Source organism: Petaurus breviceps, unplaced genomic scaffold, assembly GCF_028583685.1.
Source record: "Petaurus breviceps papuanus isolate PSGF00001 unplaced genomic scaffold, PetGlider_PUasm1.0 90591, whole genome shotgun sequence".
NCBI lineage: Eukaryota > Metazoa > Chordata > Mammalia > Diprotodontia > Petauridae > Petaurus > Petaurus breviceps.
The window spans coordinates 5979876-5999677 of record NW_027187280.1 but is presented as its reverse complement, the minus strand read 5'-3'; the positions used below and the strand labels follow the sequence as shown (position 1 = coordinate 5999677).

Sequence of the window (19802 nt, the reverse complement as noted above, 5' to 3'; positions counted from 1 at the left end):
AGCTTGGTGGGTGGGGTTAATATTGCAGTCTTCAGCTATCTTGGAGTTTAAGGGTCAGGTAGCCTCTGGGTCTGTGGCCCGAGGAAGGATCCTAACAAGAAAAGCGGAGAGACCTGTTTGGGAGGTGGGTAGAGTGGTAATGTCCGATGCCAAGGATATATGTTGAAGAGTAAAGGGAGGAAGGAATATGGGGTGGGGAAGGGAAGAGGAGAAATGTATTCTGAGAGGGAAGACACTCTGGTCAGAGACCCTGACAGACTGCTCTGCCTTCCCAGCATGCTCTGTGCTTACGTGGTCCAGAAGAACGTGACATGCATTTTGCAGGATGGGGCTGAGAGCTACATCAAGGCGGAGTATCACAAATGCAGCTGGGGCCCCAAATGCCCAGGAACCGTGGTGTGAGTACCTGTCAGAAGTTAGGTTGGGGAGGGGAGAGGAATAGTACCATCACAGAAGCTAAGGGAGGAGGGAGGATCCAGGAGAAGGGGATGATCAATAGTGCCCAGTGTTGCAAAGATATCCTAGAGGATGAGGACCAAAAAATTCCTCTATCCCCTATGGATTTGGGCAAGAGGAGTTCCCCAAGAGTCTTGGAGAGTGAAGTTTCAGAGAAGTGATGACAGTGGAACCAGGGCTGTTAGGGAGAGGTGAGATGGTGAGGAAATAGAGGGAAGGGGGTGGGTATCTATACTAGGGGTTCTTAGCCTGGACAGATTTTAGGGAGTCTGTCAACTTATATGGGAAAAAAATTGCAAATTTATTTCACTAACTTCTAACTGAAATTCAGCATTTCCTCCAATTATGAATGTAAAACAAACAAGCAAAAACCCCATTATTCTGAAGTGTCTGTTGGTTTCACCAGACTGCCAAAGGAGTCCAGGACACAAAAAATTTTAAGAAACTCTGGACTAGGTCAAGTAGGCATTATGTATGCAACATTAAGACCATTTCTCTCTCTCTCTCTCTCTCTCTCTCTCTCTCTCTCTCTCTCTCTCTTTCTCTGTATGGGAAATGTATATGTGTGAATCTGGAGCACATGTTTATGCATGTTTATACGTGAGGGGGAAAGCATGCCTGTGGATTTGTCTCTTACAGGGTATGTATACTTGTGTGTCTGTATGAGAGTGTGTCTATACAAGTATGCGTATGTCTCCTAGAAAAAGTGGTTATGCATGGGCATCTATGGAAGGTTAGATCAGCATGTAGCTGGATTCATTTCTGGAAAAGTGTGTAGGTGTGTGTGTGGATGTGTGTGTTTCAAAGTGCATGTCTATGCATGTGCATGTGAAGGTATGCCAATGTGGAGACATCTCTGAGAAAGTGTGGAGGCGTGGGTCTGTGTGAGGATGCCCATCTGCCAGGGCATCTGTATGTGTCATGTGAACAAGAGAGCCAGGCTGTACAGTCCTGCCCTCGGGCCTCCCCCTGAATCCTAGAAAGCCAGGGCGGTCATACTGCCTGCAGCTGAGATCATGGAACAGGCCCGGGAGGAGTGGAAACCTTCAAGTCATGTGGACCTCTCCAGTGGGAGCAGACAGGAGCCAAGATGCTAGAGTGTAGGGGGTTCTCTGCCTGATAGGCAGGGAAGGAGGACAACTCAGGGGCTCCCCCACTGCCACTGTTCCCATTCACCTCTCCTGCCTCCCCTCAAGCCCCTCAGTTCTCCTTTCCACCAGCATTACCTTCCCAATTAGGGAGGTGGGGCTAGCAAAGGAGAGGGATCCAAGCCTGTGCTGCCCTTTTCCAGGACTCAGTAACCAGCCTTTTCCTCAGTTTTTTGCCCCTGAAGTCACAAGGTCAGTCCTGCCCAACCCCAGCTCTCATCCCCTCTCCCTTACACACCCCTGCTAAAGGGCGTATAAGTATGTCTGTAGGGTAGGATTCTTCAGCTAGAGGTGCCCAGACCTCATCTGGTTGGGAGGAGGGGGTAGTTTGGAGCTTGTCAGGTGAGGAAGGCAGGAGATACTTGAGGTTTATGCCAGAATCATCTAGGTTTTTCTGGCAGAAGCAGATGTGGATTTAGTAATAACTCCAGTTGGCAGGGCACATTTTACAGATAAGAAAATGGAGCCTCTGAGAAATAGGTGTTGCCTAAAGGTGGACAACTGTAAAGTGTCAGGCTAGGGATTCAAACTCAGGTCTCTAGATCCCAAGCCCAGCGTGCTTTCTCTGACACCTCTCAGCCTCTACTCGTGGCTTAGAGTCTGAGAACTCTTAGGGAGGGATGTAGCCTCCAGAGCATTCCCTGAAGAGGGAAGGACGACACAGTGTCTGGCCACCCCTCCTATAGCTACAGAGAGGAGTGAGCCTCCCAGACAGGATGGGACTCTGACTCAGGGTTGGGGAACCTGTTGGCCTCAAGGCCACATGTGGTCTTCTAGGTCCTCAAGTGTGGCCCTTTGACTGAGTCCAAGTTGGTCTTCTAGGTGAGGACCTAGAAGCCCAACTTGGATTCAAAGGGCCACACTCGAGGACCTGGGAGGCCAACTTGAACTCAAAGAGCCACACTTGAGGACCTAGAAGGCCTTGAGGCTGCAGGTTTCCCCTCCCTGCTCTAGCTAAAGCACTGCCCATACCACCACTTACTTAAGTCAGTTCTCAAGGACACACTGGAGTTTCAGAGGTGGAGGGGGCCTTGTGTACCACCTAGTACAACCTATACCTGAAAAGGAATCTCCCTTATAGCACATCTTCTAAGTGTTCCTCCAGGCCTGGCTTGGAGACCCCCAGGTATGGGGAGCCTATCTCTTCCTGAGGCAGCCCATTCTTTGTTCACATGCCTCTACTACTTATAGGCATCATCCCCCCATTTCTCCTAGTTTTACTCTCTGGTGACAAAGAGAAAAAACTGAATTCCTCTTCCTGATTACCGCCTGTCGAGCACTCAATAGAAGCTGCCATTTTCTGTAAGCCTTCTCTCCTAGTCTTCACACGGCATAGATGAGAGGCACTCCACAGTGCTGGCTGCCCTCCTCCGGACACTCAGCGATTCAGAACCATAAAGACCTGAACTTTAATTTGTCCTTGGATCCTCATAGGCAGCATGACTCTGGGCAAGCCGTTTAGCATCTCTGGGCCCCAGTTTCCTGATCTGTAAAATGGAGATGGTGAAGCTGACTTCTTAAGATCCTCTCTAGCCTGAAATCTATGACCTTGGGATCATCAATGTCCTTCTACTCCAGCATGCAGAACTACAGAACACTCCAGATGCAGTCTGAGCAGGGACAAGCAGCAGCTTCTTCCTAGAAGACATGAATGCTCAGCCTGTGGCATAGGGCACGCCCACGGTATCCTCCATGGCACCCTGTGTTCCACCTCACCTGTAGACTAAAGAGGGAAGAGCAGATGATACTGATCAAGGGAAGGCCCTTCAGGCAATATTTAGGACCCTGGGTATCTGGGATCCTGCAGCCTCAGCCCAGGATGATGGTGGGATAGCCACTGCCATCACCTCTCCCCTCTCCCCTCTCCTCTCTCCCCTCTCCCCCTATCTCCAAGGAGCATGTGGACTATCTACCTGTGCCTGACTAATGAAAGAAGCCTCAATAGCCTCATCTGAACCCACCACTACTGCTTCTTAAGGGAGAGTTGGGGGAGTAGTGAGGGCAGGGAGGAGAGGAAAGTGAGCTCTGCACAATTATTTTGGCCTTTAGAGATAAGGCCATCTGGGTTTGGGTCTCAGCTTGGACACTGAGTGACCATGAGCACGTCATTTTAATTTTTTTTTGCTCTTTGGAGGGTGGAAGGCAGGGCAATTGGGGTTGACTTGCCCAAGGTCAGATGGCTAGTAAACGTGTCAAGTGTCTGAAGACAGATTTGAACTCAGGTCCTCCTGACTCCAAGGCTGGTGTTCTATCCACTGCACCACCTAGCCGCCCCGAGCACATCATTTTAACCTCTCTGGGACTCAATTTCTTCATTGTTTAACGTGGGGATAACACTCGCAAGATTGACCTTGTAAGGTTGTTGTCAGGAACCATAAAGAGTGGTTTTTAGCATTGTACACTCAGGATATCATTGTTGTGGACCACGATGGCCTCTCTTCCTTCCCCTTCTGCACTGGCTGTCTCTGTTCTTTCAGATCAAGGGCTGTGTGGTTGGGCTGATCTGAACAGGGGCTATTGCTGTTGTCATATCATCATTAGTGACAGAAGTCAATTTCCTCTCCATCCCAGGTACCGCACCCTCCTTAGACCCAGATATAAGATTGGCTACAAGACCATCACGGAGCTGGCCTGGCGTTGCTGCCAGGGCCTGACAGGAGAAGGCTGCTCTGATCCTCTCACTGACTCGGGAACCTTCCTACCTCAACCACGCCCCCAGACTCCCTCTGGGCAGAAACCATTTCCAGGCCTGAGAGTGCCTCCTTATGCCAGACTGCCCACCAGCCCCTTTCCAGGACCCAAGAGCCATCCCTATGGTGAGCCAATGAATAGCCAGCTACTGCAGAGTTCTCTGAAACAAGGCACCAGAAGCTAGGCCTATTCAGGCCTATAGTACTATGAAGGCCATTCCAGGCTGGGAGAGTAGCAGGGGCCAGGGACAAAGTACCCAGAACCTCTTTCTACATTCTTTCCCACACCCCACTAAGGGAAACTAGTGGCTTGGGGTAGGGTGAGGAATCCAATTGATTTTGAATATTCACTGTGTGACTTTGGGTAGTCATCTCCCCTCTCTGGGACTCAGTTTCTCGTTTGTAAAATGAAGGGGTTGGGCTTGATGACCTCCAGAGGTACCTTCTAGTCTTTAACAACCTATGATCTGTCCTGGAAGGTGAGTGAAGAGTATGTCTGGGGCAAGGGCAGGGAACCGGTGGCTTCAAGGCCACATGTGACCCTCTAGGTTACTTAACAAGTTTGAATTCAGTCAAAGGGTCGCACTTGAGGACCTAGAGGGTCATGTGTGGCCTCAAAGTCACAGATTCCCCGCCCCCCCCAGGTCTGGGGGAAATCCCATATCTATATTCTTTTATTCCATTTTCTCCTTCCCAGGTAGGAAAGGCCCTGGACTGTTCGGTGAAAGGCTAGCTCGACTGGAGGGTGATGTCCAGCGCCTCACGCAGTCCTATGGTACCCTCAGTGGACTTGTGGCTGGGCTAGGAGACCACTTACAGTTGACTGTTCATGAGGACAGCAGCAGGATGACTGGTGCCCTGGGGAATCCCCCCACTGCTCCAGATGCCCCTGTGGGCTTTGGAATAATCCCTGGTGGAGTTGTGGATCCTGCAGACAAAGCAGGGGGCCCATTCCCAACACTAGGGGAGATCCTGACCAAGGTGACAGAAGTAAATGATGTCCTGAAGACCAAGACCAGCCTGCTAGACGAGGTTCACAGCCTGGTCCTGGGTCATGATACTCAGATAAAACACCTACTGGAGGGGACCCGGCCATCTCCACTCACCTCCCTGACCCTGCTGGAGGAATACATCGACCAGAGACTAAGCCACCTCTGGGGTGACCTGTTGGATGGCTTTGAGAAGAAACTACTTGACCTGCAGACTACGTGTGACTTCCGAATCAAGGAGATGCAGCAGCAGTGTGAGGAGGAAAAAGCCACTAGCCTCAGGCTGCAGCAGAGCCTGGATGGCAAGGAGCTGGAGATCAAAAAAGAACTCTCCCTGCTGGAGACTCAGATCCAGGGACTGACCATGGTGGAGGACTGCTGTAGCCACTTGACATTTGTCACCGAAAGGATGGACATCCTTGAGAAGGGCCTGCACACCCTTGCTGAAGCTCAGAGTAGTCAGGCCTCCCAGGTAGATGGGGAAATGAGCCCAATCCCCACCACCATCTTGGACAACTTTGTTGACCAGCGATTAGAAAACCTGGAGGCCAGGCTTAATGCTACAGAGGGAGGTGCAGGTGGCTGTTGCCAAGACCTAGAAGAAAGCATGAAGGGCTTAGTGGGCTCTGAGCTAGATGGCATCAGGACAACAGTGGAGGATAGAATGCAGACCATGGAGGATAGGTTCATGACCGTCATAGGTGAGTTGGGAAACATCAGCACCCTGAGATCTATGGAAGGGGTAGCCGTGCCCTCAGTGCAGATGGAAGTGGCCAGCAGCCGGCAGCAGACCATCCGGGAGCTGGCCGTGGTGGAGAGCAGGCTCACTTCCCTGGAGAGCTTATGTTCTGCTGGCTCCTCATTGAAAGACATGGAGACCCTCACCACCGAAGTGAAAGAATGTCAGAGCAAGAGCAGAGCCCTGCTGCACCAGGTCGACAGCAATGCCGACCTCCTTCAGAAGCTCAATGCCACTGTCTCGGAAATCCAGAGACAGCTGGAGGAAGCTGTGACCAACTCTCTCCAAGGAGAAATCACTCTGCTCAAGATCAACCTCAACACTGTTAGCAAATCCCTCACTGGCCTCAAAGACTCAGTCAGTCAGTACTCTGACACCATCTTGTACGTCAACTCCTCACTTGATGAACGGGAGCGAAGAGTGGAGGACGAGGTCCACTCAATCCAAGCCAAGGTCAGTGATCAGGGATCCAGGCTCCTGGTGAGTAACAAGCAGGTCACAAGCCTCAAGGGGGACTTGGAGAGGTTCAAAGCCAGGGTTGCTGGTGACCTGAGCAGTTGCCAAGATGCAGCAAGGAAAGTGCAGCAGGAGATGGGCCACTTTGAACAGCGGGTGGCCCAGGTGGAGAGCACATGTGGGAAGCTTGGCCTTATTGCTGGAGGCCTGGACAGTCTTCAGGATGAGGTCCTGAGAAGGGTAGAGGGGCTGTGGGATCACATGGACCAGCTGAACAGAACCTTGGCTGCCCATTCCCAAGAGATCATCAGCCTTCGAGATGGCCTCATGGACTGCCAGGCCAAAGTGGCTGAACTGTCTGAGCACATTGGGCCTCTGCCAGTGCCTGGAGAGCAGCAGGAGAACTAGACGAAGATGATACAGGATCAAGCTTGGCTTGAGGCCCTTGAGGTTCTCTTTTCTGGGGTCAAAAGTCGCCCCCAGGCCCATCACATTGAAAAACCATTGGGAAACTTCCAGGATAATTCCCATCATCTCGGCTCATCATCGCATAACTCATAAAGCCATCTTAACTGCCAAAATACAGAACGCCCCAGCCATTCTCAGTGCAACTCAAGCTAGAAAATCTAGGAGTGCCCTAGATGCTGGTTGTTATGCCTGGGCAAAGGGGACTGGACTCTGCTGCCTCTTTAAGGCTTTTTCAACAACCTCAGGCCCACAGGATTCTAGCCACCAAGCCCCAGACATTTGTGTTCACTTGGGCAATGACTGTTAGGTTTCATCTCCATCACCAGGATGAGCTAGCCTTCTCCCAAGACTTCCATCTTTGTTCCATGGAAACCAGATTCCTTCCTTTTCTCCCATTCTCATCCCACCGATGCCTCTCCTTCGGGCGTCCCTCAGACTTTGTTCTCAGCAAGATCCCCAGGGTGCCCATGCCTGGGTAGCTGAGAGGGAAAGCTCTCCCTTCTGGGACTCTTCTTTCCCATTTGTGGCAGCTTTGCATCTGTATGAGGAGCCTTTATTTCTAGGTCTGAGGACACTAAGTGCTCAGACTGACTGGGAAAACCCGGGGTGGGGGGGATTCACCCTAGAGATGGCCAAGCTCTTCCTTAGGGGCCTCCCCTGCCCCTTTCCTTCTGGAGGGGAAGGAAAGCAGTCCCTCAAAGAAAAGAACAAAGGTAGCATTCAGCAACGGAAGTTCTTAAAGATACAGGAACTCATTAGACTGTTTTCCCCTCATATCCATTTCTATCCCTTGAAGGAAAGGACCCTCTACTAAGCATGGCCCCTGGGGAAGCTGGGATTTTGGCCAGTTCCTGTGGTGTCATGAAAAGAACATAAGATTTGGAGTCAGGATGTGGGGTGAAACCCCAGCGTGACTATTTACTACCTGTGTGACTTTGAACAGGTCAGGATCTTTGGGCCTCAGTTTCCTCATCTGTAAAATGGGGAGTGGGGTTTGGAGAAGATGATCTTGAAGATCCCCTTCCAGCTCTAAATGCTATAATCCTGTCTCATCCTTTGTCTCCATTCGTAAGATTCCTATTGAAGTGGGAATTCTCCAACCAAATAGGTGGAATCTCAGTAAAGCACAGTCATTTTCAAGAACAGCCAGGGTGAGATTGTGCAGATCCTAATGCCCAGCCAGTCAGCCACCCACAGGCCTGCTTGGTGGGACATCAGGCATGGAGCCATCCCCAAGCTGAGGAGCAGCAGCTTGGGATTGATGGTGCTAATCGGGCCTCTCCCAAGGCCATTTAGAAAAGGCTCCCTGCCTGGCTCCATCTGCTCAGGGACAGGGAGGACCTAGAACCTTGACTTGACTTCCTCTAGGAAGTGGGTTCCGGTCCTCTCAGGACAGAACTGAGGCGTTGGGAGAGGGGGAACCTGAGCCCAGCACACAGCGGGTCCCATTAGAGTGGGCATGGGTCTTTTCCCGATCAGGCAGAGGTGGGAAAGAAATGATGCCCACTCCTTCCATGTAGAAGATCCTGCTAGGTCTCCCTTGTTTTCTTTTGATATTATGTGTTTCATTTGGATCTGAAACTGTTTGTTATGTTTGGGGAGGGCAGGAAATGGATTAAAGCTTCTTGCCAGTCAGAAAGTGATCCCTTTGATTATGAGAAACAGGACCCGGGACTGAGGGGACACGGCAGGGTCATGCCTGCCTCCTCACACCAGGGTCTTTGTCCCAAGGCTGTCTCCACAGGAATTCAAATGGATTTGGGGATCCTTTCTGACTTAGAAGTGTCAGTTACCAGACTCTGGGAAGGGGGGCACCAGACTCCAAACCATAACAGCTCTGAGGCACAGACAGAGGCACAGGGAAGAGAGAGAAACTACACTTCCTTACATGTAAAATTGGAAAGGCTGACCCAGGCCTTTTCTAATGTCCCTCCCACCTTGAATAATTCTTTTTAGAGTTCTGTTATATGATAAGTACTTGGTTGACTTCCCGAAGGCGTCCTGCGTTAGGCCAAGGACAATGGAATGGGAACGGGACAAGCAGGCAATGTACACCACCCAATGTACCATCAACCAAGGAGGAAAAAATGCTTTTGTTTTGGCTGCTCAGAATGGTAGCATGGACAGAACTCAGGACTGGGTCAGGAGACCTGGGTTCCTAGCCTATCTCTGTACTTGTGTGATGTTGAGGTAGTTAGGTGGCACAATGGATAGAGCAGAGGACTTGGAGTCAGGGAGACTAGACTGTGAATCCTACCTCCCTTGCTAGCTACAAGGACAAGGTACTTGTCTATGTGCCTCAGTTTCCTCCTCTGTAAATAGGGATAACCATAACACCTACCTCCCAGGGTTTTTGTGAGGATCAAATGAGTTAAGGAAAGTGCTTTGCAAAAGTTAAAGGGCTATATAGATGCAAGTTATTATTATTATAAATGGTAGTAATAGTAGATAAGACACTTCACCTTCACTTTCTTACCTGTAAAATCAGAAAGGTTGACCCAGATCATCTCTAACTGTCCCTCCCACCTTGAATATTTTTAGGTTTTATATAAAACCTTAAGCAACTGGTTGACTCCCCAAGCTGAGTCAAGAGGGATCCTATGTTAGGTCACTAACTTGATCCCTGCAAGAGCAAAGGGCAAACTCGGGGCAGGTCTTGAGGGCCCAGGAGATGGGATTGCAGGATTTCCTTCAGAGACAAAGAATTGCTCACTCTCTGAACAAGCCAGTCCCAAGGCTGTTAGTTCTCTGACCAGTGAGCGATATTCTCTCAACAGCCCCCAAATGTTGGGAAGGTCCAGAGAGTGACCAGAGACCTCTACTACCTTGGGAGTAGAATAGCTTATGCATAAACCCTATGGGCTCCTCACCCCACCTCTAAATAGGTCTGAAAGGGCTGAAGGCTGACTGAATAGGCCAATATCCTCTGGGAAGGAAGACCAAAATCCATTTCCCAAAAGACTCAGGATCCTGCTGTCCACATTAACTGGCCCAGGTGCTAAGGCAGATGTTTCAGCTGTTTAAGCATATGCTTGTCCTGGAGGAAGGCACAGAGTCACCCCACTTCCCCCCACACACACAGACATATACACATTTCATGAAGAAAAGGGAATTAGACTATGGGAGAAAGCCTTCTTAACCACATTTATAACAGCCCTGAATATAAGCCATGCCCCTGCTCACTATACCCACATTTACCCACATTTTACAAGTTCTGAATATAAGCTATTGTCCTGCCCAATATCCTCACACTTAACTAGAATTCTTGTCTCTGAATATAAGCTATGTCCCTGCTCACTAAACATCGCTACCCACATTTCATAACCCTTGTCCTTGACTATAAACCATATTCTGGACCATTAAACATCACAAGGCAGCATGGTACAGGGGTGAGAACCCTAGATGTGAATACCTAGGTTCAAGTACCCTCTGACTAGCTGCCTTCTTATGTGATCTTTGGCAGATCATTACCCCTCTTATAGGTCTGAGTTTCTTCATGTATAAAATGAGGGAGTTGGATTAGAATAGTTCTCTGATTCCATCCTACTCTAATGTTCTGGATTTCTCTGATTCTGTCCCCTTGGTGATGCCAATCATCCCTCACACTGGAACCCCAAGGTGGAGATTCCATTTCTGTTCTCTGCCCTCAGAAAGAACAACCCAAGAGATAGTATGTGTCAACACACACCTGGACAGGGGAGAATGGAGAGGGGGCAGGAGGAGCTAGAAGACATTCCATAGTGATCTGCTCTTTAGGCCAGAAAACTGGGGACAGAATGAGGAGACAGAAGAAGCCTAGGAGAAGGATGGACAGACAGGTGGAGACAGAAGGAACCGCAAGAGAGCCAGAAGGTGCCTTACAAGTCATAATTATAACAATAGTTGACATTTATGTAGTTCTTTATAACATTTGCAAAGCACCTTACAAATATTATTTCATTTGATACAATTCTGTGTCCAAGGTGGCATTTGAACCCAATTCTCACTCTGAACACGGTTTTATCTGCTATGCTACATGGACACTCACATAGCCCCAGGATTTTGAGCTTGAAAAGACCTTGGAAATCATTGAATTAAATCATTTTACAAATTAGGAAGTGGGGGCCCAAATGAAGGAAACGACTTTCTCAAAGTCACAAAAGTAGTGAGGGATAGAGCCAGAATTTGAACCCAAGTTTCCTGACTCCCAGTACGGTACATTTTCCACTGCACCAAGATGCTGCTCAGGGAATGAGCTCAAAGGGAAACAATCCTATGAATGAGGGATGCATAAACCTGGACAATGGATAGACACACAGGCAGGTCGAGGCATAGAATAGATGGCAAGGGCAGCTACACACTTCATGGTTTAATCTCTCCAGGGCAGCAAGACAGACCTCTTTCCACACTGGGTCCCCTCCCCTCCCCTCCTCTGCTCTAATGCTGTATTCCCACATTCTAGGGTGAGAAGGATGGCTAGAGTCATTTGGCCAGGCAGTAGTAGGCCCCTGGGTCCATGCTGTCCCCCTGCCATGCTACTCTGCTCAGTGTCACAGACCACAATCCATCACAGCCCATGCTGGGACAAGGACATGTAGATCACATTGGCATTTCCAGTTCTGAATTAGGCCCTCATGCAATCCTGGGACCATAGAAGAGAATATGGGCTAACTCTTGCCCTCCTGAAGCCAGGTGTGTGTGTATGTAAATATGTGTGTGTGTGCATGTAGTGGGAGGAGAAGGGGATATGTGCATGCATGTGCATGCATGTGTGGTTGGGGCAGGGGTAGAATGGGTGGGGAAAGGTTCTAATCCATGCTTGTGAGGTCTTTCAGGGAAAGTGTAAGGAAGGGAATCCTCCAGTAGCAGAACTGGCTATACTCTGGATTGACCAGCTTCACACTGGGTCCCATTTTTACAGGTGGAAAGATGAGCTCCACGGTTTCCCCGAGTTGGTCATACCTACAGGAAGGAAAAGAGAATGTGAAGCAAGGACTAGCCCCAATTCTAGGTCCTGCTGCCATGACCTAGCTCAAGTTAAGGGACCATCCTCTCTGGCTTCACCAAATCTTTTCTCAACTGGAATAAGTGTAAGAACAGGACCTGTGATTTCATTGGAAAATGGATCTCATGAGTGAGGAAATGTCCTCTAACAATGCAGGTTGGTACCTCCTCTGCCATTTATAATTGGAGAGGTGCCCTGAGCACAGGGACTTGCTGAAGACCCTCTTGCCAGCATTTTTGAGAGTTGGGGCTTGGACGCAGATCTCCCTGGTTTTGAGGCCCATTCTCTATCCATGTGACCACAATGGCTTCTCACCTGAGATAAGAGCTGGTATTTGCATAGTGAGCTACAGTTGGCAATGCACTCTACACCTTGGAAACTTCAACCAAGCAACCTATGTTGTTGATTCCAGGTCTCTCAGACAGGTGGCATCTCTACTTACCTGGAAACCCAGGCTTCAGAGACAGGGCAGGATGTAGGTGGTAGAAATGAGAAGCCCAGGGGTCTGAGGCTAGCCTCAACCAATTTCTTTCTTTTCTTTTTTCTTTTCAACCTATTCTATCTTATCACAAGTGTTCTTGTGTAATAGATCAAAGGTAACACCATAATAATAGCCAACATTTATAGAAGGCTTACCATGTATCAGGTCCTGTGCTAAGTACTTTATAATTATTTTCTCATAACAACCTTTCAAGGTAGGTGCTATCATTATCCCCATTTTACAAGTGAGGAAATAGCGGTTAAGTGACTTGCCATGGGTCACATAACTAATAAGTGTCTGAGGTTGGATTTGAATTCAGGTCTTCTTGACTCCAGGCCCAGTGCTCTATTGCAGGTACCATCTAGCTGACACAGTACAATGTAAAGAATGCTACCTCTGGAGTCAGAGGAACTGGGTTCAAATTCTATCCCTGATACTTGCTCCCTGGTGATCTTGGCAAGTTCTTTAAGCTCCACGTGCCTCAGTTTCCCCATCCATTAGATGAGGGAGATGGACTAGGTGGGTGGCCTCTGATTTGAGAGTGAAACTTACGTGGTTTTGTGGTTCTTGATAAGTTCCTGAATGAGCTCTCCTTGGGGGTTGACAGTGAAGATTCGGGATTTGGGTATCCCTACATGAAGATAGGCATAGACATCCTGGAGAAGAACAGGGAGAAGTTGGAGAGGAGGGAAGGAAGGGCCTGACCCAACCCAGCCGATCTCAGAAGGTGGACAGAGGACACACTCACACTGTCACGGTTCCCAAAACCAGCAAAGAAGGGATCTCCGTGGGGCAGGAATAGATGATGGATGTCAGTTAGGCATGCAATCTTGAACACCTCAGGCTTCTTTTCAACTACTTCCCTGGGGAGACCAATGGGCAGAGAGAGTCATAGTAGCTGATCCACCCTGTGACATAGGTCCTATAGGGGTTATTACCCCCATTTTACAGAAGAGGAAAATGAGATCAGGCTTCATAAGCTAACAACTAACACAAGTAAGAGGTGAGATTTGAATACAGGTCTCTTCTAACTCTAAGTGTAGTGCTGCATAGGGGATCAAGGGCTTTAGCCCTCTCCCAAGGAGCTGATGGAAAGTGCCAAGAGGTGGACATGATTCAGTGGGAAGATCTCGTGACATGGATCCAAGAGACCCAGCTTCACATCCCAGCTGCTCGTATGACAACGGGCACAATGCCTCTCTTGGACAGTTTCTTTATATGTAAAACTGGGATAATATCCTACTGAAATGATAGGAAAAGCACTTGGTGGACCTTAACAGTGAACGGTAGTAATGATGGTTATCGATTGACATTGGAGAACAGGAAGGGGGAAGACAACAAGTGAGAGATTTTAGGATCCTGTTTTGGATGGTGAGAAACATCCACATATAGTCCACCACCCCCAGAGGTGGCTTCCTTACAGGAGCCTTGACTTCATCCTCACCCCATAGACATCAAGAATCTTCTAGTGGGAACAACAACTTCCTCAGTGAACAGGACCAAGTTCCAAAGTGCCCAGGATAAAGGGACAGAGACCTGCCAATGTCATTTTGAGATGTTCCATACATAGCACAAATGCCTGGTACATTGTAAGCTCTTAATAAATGCTTATTGATTGGTTGATTCCAGGGACATCATAAACTCTAATGAATTTGGATAGGGAGAAGGGTTACATTTTACCTGTGAAGGGCAGAGAAGAGGCCACTGGGGGTCAAGAGGAGAGGGCCTTTGGGAAGAACATAGCCATGCTCATTCACCCACTGCAAGTAGCCCCTAGTGAGGTCCGCCATGCCAATGGATCGGGCTGAGCAATAAAGGAATTTGTACCCATTTCTGGAGAGAGAGACCACAGAACCTGTTACAGATGGTCCCCTGATGGCCACCAGAATCAGCTCTCCCAGTTAACCCTGCCAGGAGAGCAGACAACAACCAGCAGGGGGAATCTGCCGAGACAATGGCAGGCACTGGTGCCCAGAGTTACGCTCGTCTTTCCCACGCTCCAAAGTCACTATGAGAAGAGGAGGTGCTCTGAGCAGGACTTTCCCCATCTGGGATGTGGCCTTCAGCATCACCAATGGCACAGTTCAGGGCAGAGGCTCAGATCCAGAGGGAAAGGTCAGAAAGGCCATGTGGTGTTCTGAACCTTTCAGACCCACTCTCCCCAAGGAATAGGCTTAGACTTAGGCCAATGCCAGCAGCCACACCTGCCCCCCTCTTTTCATCTTGAAAGCAGGGATCACCTTGTTTGTCTATTTGTATCCTCAGCACCTCAAATACTGCTTTACACATAGTGCTCTTTTCATTCATCCATTCACTCATATTCATTCATTCCTTTATTCATTCACACCTGGAGGGGCCAGAGCACAAGCCAATGTAGAGAAAAAGCAAAACATAAAGCTGTGGCCCAGGTTACAGGATGGTTAGGGGCCCTACAGCTATTTCACTTGAAGAAGGGTGGCTGAGGAGGCACTGAAGCAAAGTCCTGAGTGCTAGGAAGGACCCATTATGAACGAGAAGAACAATTGTCCTCTGAATTTGTGGTAAATAGGCTAAGAATAAATGGCATCCTACTGTAGCAGAAGGGACTGAAGAAGCTTAAGTATATGTAAGGGTTATGGGATTTAAAGATCTTCCATGCCCCATTGGACTTGCTGACGTAGCAGGAAGGGGCGGAGCAAGAGGAAGCGGAAGCCAAGCTAGAGTTCCTGTGGTGGCTAGCAGTGGCGGCAAAGGTGGTAGCAGCAGCAGAGGCAGCAGCAGCAGAAGCGCGAACCCCTTTTTGAGTCAGACAGAATTTCTGCTAAGGACTCCTGCTGAGGAATGCCAGGGGCTAGAGCTGCTGGGAGCGCACTTCCTGGATGCTGGGTGGTTGCTGTGAGTGGAGAGAGGAGGACCTTTGCCTGAGGTAGCCTATTCTGTTTTAAAGGCTTGAGAATGTGGGTGCTTTCTACTTTAATTGCCTGTGCCAATTTCGTAACTACTCTGATGGCTTTGACTTTCTGGTTTTGGGACTCAGTCTTTTGGTATTTTAATAAATGTTCTCTCTTCATCCCCCATATAGAAAGCCTGATATATTTTATTATTGATAACCACATCAGCATATTTACAATTTCCGTAGGCATTGTGAATATTGCATTGCTGATACAGTATAACAGAAACCTACACAGATAATAGAAACATGAATTTCTCAAGAATTTGTTTCTGGATTTTAAAGAAAATTTGCAAGGCTTTCAGAAAAGAGGGAGAGACCAGACCAGGGGTGGGAACCTGCAACCTCAAGGCCACAGGTTCCCCACCCCTAGACTAGACTTTGAGATTTCTTCTAATCCTCAATTCATAAATTTCTTCTCTCCCTTCTTTGGTGGTGTTGGAAGGGTTGGGTTAAAATGGCTGTTATGGACTTTAGAGACTTCACAAAGGGCCTGGGTAAACCTATGGCCTGTTACTTTCGCTGGCCACAAGGAGGAAAGGGCATGTGGAGAAGCCAGTATGCTATCCCAGAAACTCTGTCACCCTGCCAGGATCAAATAGCCCCTCTCTGAAGGTGAGCCACCATGCCACCTAGCTTCTTCTCAGACCTTGAGGTCAGAACTGAGCTACTAAGAAAAAATGCCAGGGGAAGTCTCAGCCCCCATTGAATTATGCCCTGGTTTTCTCTCAAGTGGCAGACACTGCCATCCTGTGGCAAATCTGATCTGCTGCCTATCTCCCTCTCCTCCATCCCTACCCACCCCTCCATGATACCCATTCATTCTCCCAGTCAATCCTTTAGGGACAGTAGATAAAGTGAACTTTGGGGCCCTGAACAGAAAGTCTGCCTGAAGTCAAAGGGTTGCCACCAGGAGCAATGCCCTCTGTTCTCTCAGGTACTCCAGAGATACTGTGCAGAGTCAGAGATGCTGAATTCAATATCACTGAAGGTACAATCCATGAGGTGCTAACTTCAGTCATTTCAATGGAAAGCTTTGGGTCCTTCCCCCCCATCCCCTCTCACTTAGTCTTTCCATTTAAGAAATTGCTAAAGATAGATGCCTGGGACAGAGCCTGGAAGCCCAGATGGTCAGCCTAGTGGGCACTCGTTCCTAGGCAGAGAAGAGAAGCAGAAATTTTCCCCTTCCCTCTCCAAAGCAAGAATCCACTACAAGACAGCCTCAGCCTTCCAGAAGCACTCACACGTGAATTTTGTGGTAAAGCTTGATGATGCCTTGGTGAGTCCAGTTCTTTCCCAGCTGGGGCAAAATGTGACCCAAAGCATCAGACCTGGGAAAAAGAAAAGTCAGGCTTATGGAGACAGGTTGGGCCCAGTGCCAGGACTTCAGGAAAAGTCAAACGATTAGGCTTATCTAGCACTTTCTTCACAACAACCTTATGAGGTGGTGCAAGTTTCCCCATTTTATAGATGAGTTAACTAAGGCTCACAAAGAATCGACCTGATCGTGGTCACATAGCCAGCGGGTGTCAGAGATGGGATTCAACCCCTAGGTTTCTTCTAACTCCAAGTGCAATGGTCTTTCCACTACCCTGGGCTGTCTCTCTGAACAAGCTTCCAAAAACTCACTAGAGATTGTTGGATAGGAGTCCAGCTCCCAGAACAGAACAATTATGAGTTAATGAATGCATGAAAAAGCATTTACTAAGCACTCATTATGTGCCAAGCACTGGGTTAAGTGCTAGCGATACAAAGGCAAAAAATGAGGGAGACAAGAGCAAGCCCAAACCTTTGGATCAGGATCAGGGATCCACCAATTTTGGCCTGAGGGCCAAATCCAGCTCGCTGCCTTAATGCCCAGAAGAGCTAAGAATGGATTTTTTTTTACACTTTAAAGTATAATCACACTTTATTTAAAAATAAAAACAAAAACATTCCCAGTTGTTGGATCAGCAGGCAGCTGGCATGGTGTGCCACCCATGCTTTGGATCACCCTGCTGACTGATCAGAGTGATCTTGCTATAGCAGATGGGCTGCTGGACCTGGAGTTAGGAAGAACCACGTTCTCATTCCATCTCAGACACTTAGTAGCTGGGTGACCATGGGTAAGTCACTTAAACTCTCTGACCCCCCGACCCCTCCCCCGGCTTCCTTAGCTGTAAGATGGCGGTAATAATAGTAGATCATAGATGTCAAACACTTTGCAAACTTTAAGTTCATAATGTAGATGTGAGTTATTGTTAGAATCATTATCTTCATCCATCTTTGCTCCAAAGAGCTCTAGTCAGCCGTGTAGGAGGTGGACACCACAGTCATATCATTTTTTAAGCATGATAGTACCTGGTCACTTTGACCTGGTTCTCCAGGCCTCTTTCACTCTATCCTTACCACTTCAAGCAAGATTGAGAAAGTGTTTGACTCTTTGGGATCACAACCCCCCCCCCGAAGCCCACCCCTCCCACTCCCACCTCTCCCCCCTTCCCTACTTTTCTTGCTATGTCTCTTACTTGGTGATGGTTCCATCGATGTCTGAGATCACCACTTTGTCGTACCAGTTCCACAGGTAGATGTTGGCATGGCAACGGCAGGTGCCCTGGTACTGAGTGGTCACACTAAACACCACATCATTGGCTCCCTCCCTCAGGTTTAAATCTCGCTGGACAGTCCAAGGGAACCAGGGGAGAGTCAAAGGTAGCCCCAGGAAGACCCAATCCCTCTCCAGTTTGAGAGATCTAGCCTAGCTGGCTTCCTGCCTCCCTCTACCGGCCTCTGGACTACTGTTAGTACTTCTCTTCCTCTCTTCTTTATTTAAAAAAATTGTTTTAAATTGAAGCTCTTCCAAGAGCATAATTGTTGCTTCCCAATGACTCTTCACCCCCAAAAAGAACCGTCCTGTACGACAAAGTACAGTTAAGCAAAATAAATCAATGTATTGGTTATGTCTGCCTCACTCCCTGCCCACAGTCCACCATTTCTCTGAGGAGAAGCACGCTCCTCCTTTTTTCTCCCCAAAGGCTCTCCTCCCCAACCTAGGGCCTGGCAGTGGTCAGACACAGAGAAACAAAGAGGTGCAGACCCAGTCAGCCGAGAGTACCCAATCTACGCAGTAGATTTCTATATACTCTCTCTAGCCCCTTCTCCCCCTCTCTGCCAACACTGCATAGAATGTACATTACAAATGTCCATGTATGAGAAAGTGTTCAGGGCCACTTCATATCACACATATCATTGGGTGATTCAAGACCTTTCCATCAGACTGGGATAAATTTTGATGGAGTCTGCAAGAAACTTCTCCAAGCAGCAGAATACTCTAGGCAGCCTTATCTCTGGGAATCCAGGATAGAGGCTGTAGTTATGGAACCCCATACATAACCACCCAAGCTTGGCCACAGAGCTATATTCTTCATAAGGCAGACCCAAGGAGATATCATACAAAGGGTCATCCTAAATGCCCATCCAAAAGGCAATACTACAGCTTAGCACAAAAGAAAGAGCTTAATGAGGCCTCAGTATTTTTTTTAAGGCTACCCACCTCTGCCTGGACCTCTTCTTTCCCCCAAACTCCCTCTCTCCCATTCCTGAAATATGGAAACATGGACGCTTTTCTGGACCCAGCCAAAAGCAGGAATGGCCCAACCCTCCAAACCTTGAACTTACAATCTGATCAGAGGAGAGACGAAGGGACTTCTTGAAGGAAGAAATACGACTTTTGGGTGGGGCATTCAAGACCACCAGGCTGCTTAAGGAGCAATCTTCAACAGATAAACTATCCATCTTCTCCCTGCAGAGAATCTAGGCTTGAGGACTTATCTGACCATGATTGAAGGTACTCAGACTTAGAGAAAGAGTCCAGTTTCACTGGGCCTATGGGGAAGGTCTTTTTCCATAAGGCATTTCTTGCCAGGCATTGCTTTTCCTAGACAGGGCAGGCTTTGAAGTACCAACACTGTAGGGTTGACCCAGTCTGACAGAAAAAGTTTTGAGCTGAGGATTCAAAGGTTCTGGTCCTATGTCTGTCACTTCCCTACTGTGACCTTGGGTAAATCACTTCCTCAGTGAGAACAGTCATCCCTGGCTACCTGGTATCCTGCAGGTGACAGCAGGTAGTGAAATCCCTGTGAAGATTTCATGAGACTGTGTGTGCTTATCTTGGAGAGAGAAAAAAGTAGTAAAATGGTTGGAACACTGGACTTGGAATCTTGGATTTGAATCTTGTCTCTGACAGTGATTAGCTGTCTGATAGTAAATAATACACTTAATCTGTTGGGGTACCCACAGACAACTTTTTAAGACTATAATGCACTTCCTGGGGACCTGACCAAGATAACTTACTCCTGCTGGATGGAAGTCTTCTTTGAAGTAGATGCTACCTCCTGGACTTCATGCTGCAGAGGAAGAGTTTCCCCATGAGTCCCTTTGTTAAAAGGAAAGATCTTGTCCCTGAGGCCAATGCTATCTCCCC

The 19802-nt window shown here is 48.4% G+C and overlaps 2 protein-coding genes across 2 annotated transcripts in view; one reads left to right on the top strand and one right to left on the bottom strand.

The window, feature by feature from the left end:
• Window positions 1-8585, top strand: part of EMILIN3 (elastin microfibril interfacer 3) — a 10199-nt gene extending 1614 nt beyond the window's left edge. Inside the window, exons 2-4 of the mRNA XM_069063585.1 lie at window positions 276-398; window positions 4176-4420; window positions 4992-8585. Coding sequence (XP_068919686.1) covers window positions 276-398; window positions 4176-4420; window positions 4992-6886 — 2263 coding nt within the window. The 3' untranslated portion in view covers window positions 6887-8585. The remainder of the gene's footprint in view (window positions 1-275; window positions 399-4175; window positions 4421-4991) is intronic.
• Window positions 8586-11279: 2694 nt separating this feature from the next.
• Window positions 11280-19802, bottom strand: part of LPIN3 (lipin 3) — a 33872-nt gene continuing 25349 nt past the window's right edge. Inside the window, exons 14-21 of the mRNA XM_069063584.1 lie at window positions 19673-19725; window positions 18998-19121; window positions 17848-17996; window positions 16585-16671; window positions 14092-14244; window positions 13160-13274; window positions 12964-13067; window positions 11280-11887 (exon numbers count right to left, since the gene is read on the bottom strand). Of these exons, the coding sequence (XP_068919685.1) occupies window positions 11734-11887; window positions 12964-13067; window positions 13160-13274; window positions 14092-14244; window positions 16585-16671; window positions 17848-17996; window positions 18998-19121; window positions 19673-19725 (939 nt within the window). The 3' untranslated portion in view covers window positions 11280-11733. The remainder of the gene's footprint in view (window positions 11888-12963; window positions 13068-13159; window positions 13275-14091; window positions 14245-16584; window positions 16672-17847; window positions 17997-18997; window positions 19122-19672; window positions 19726-19802) is intronic.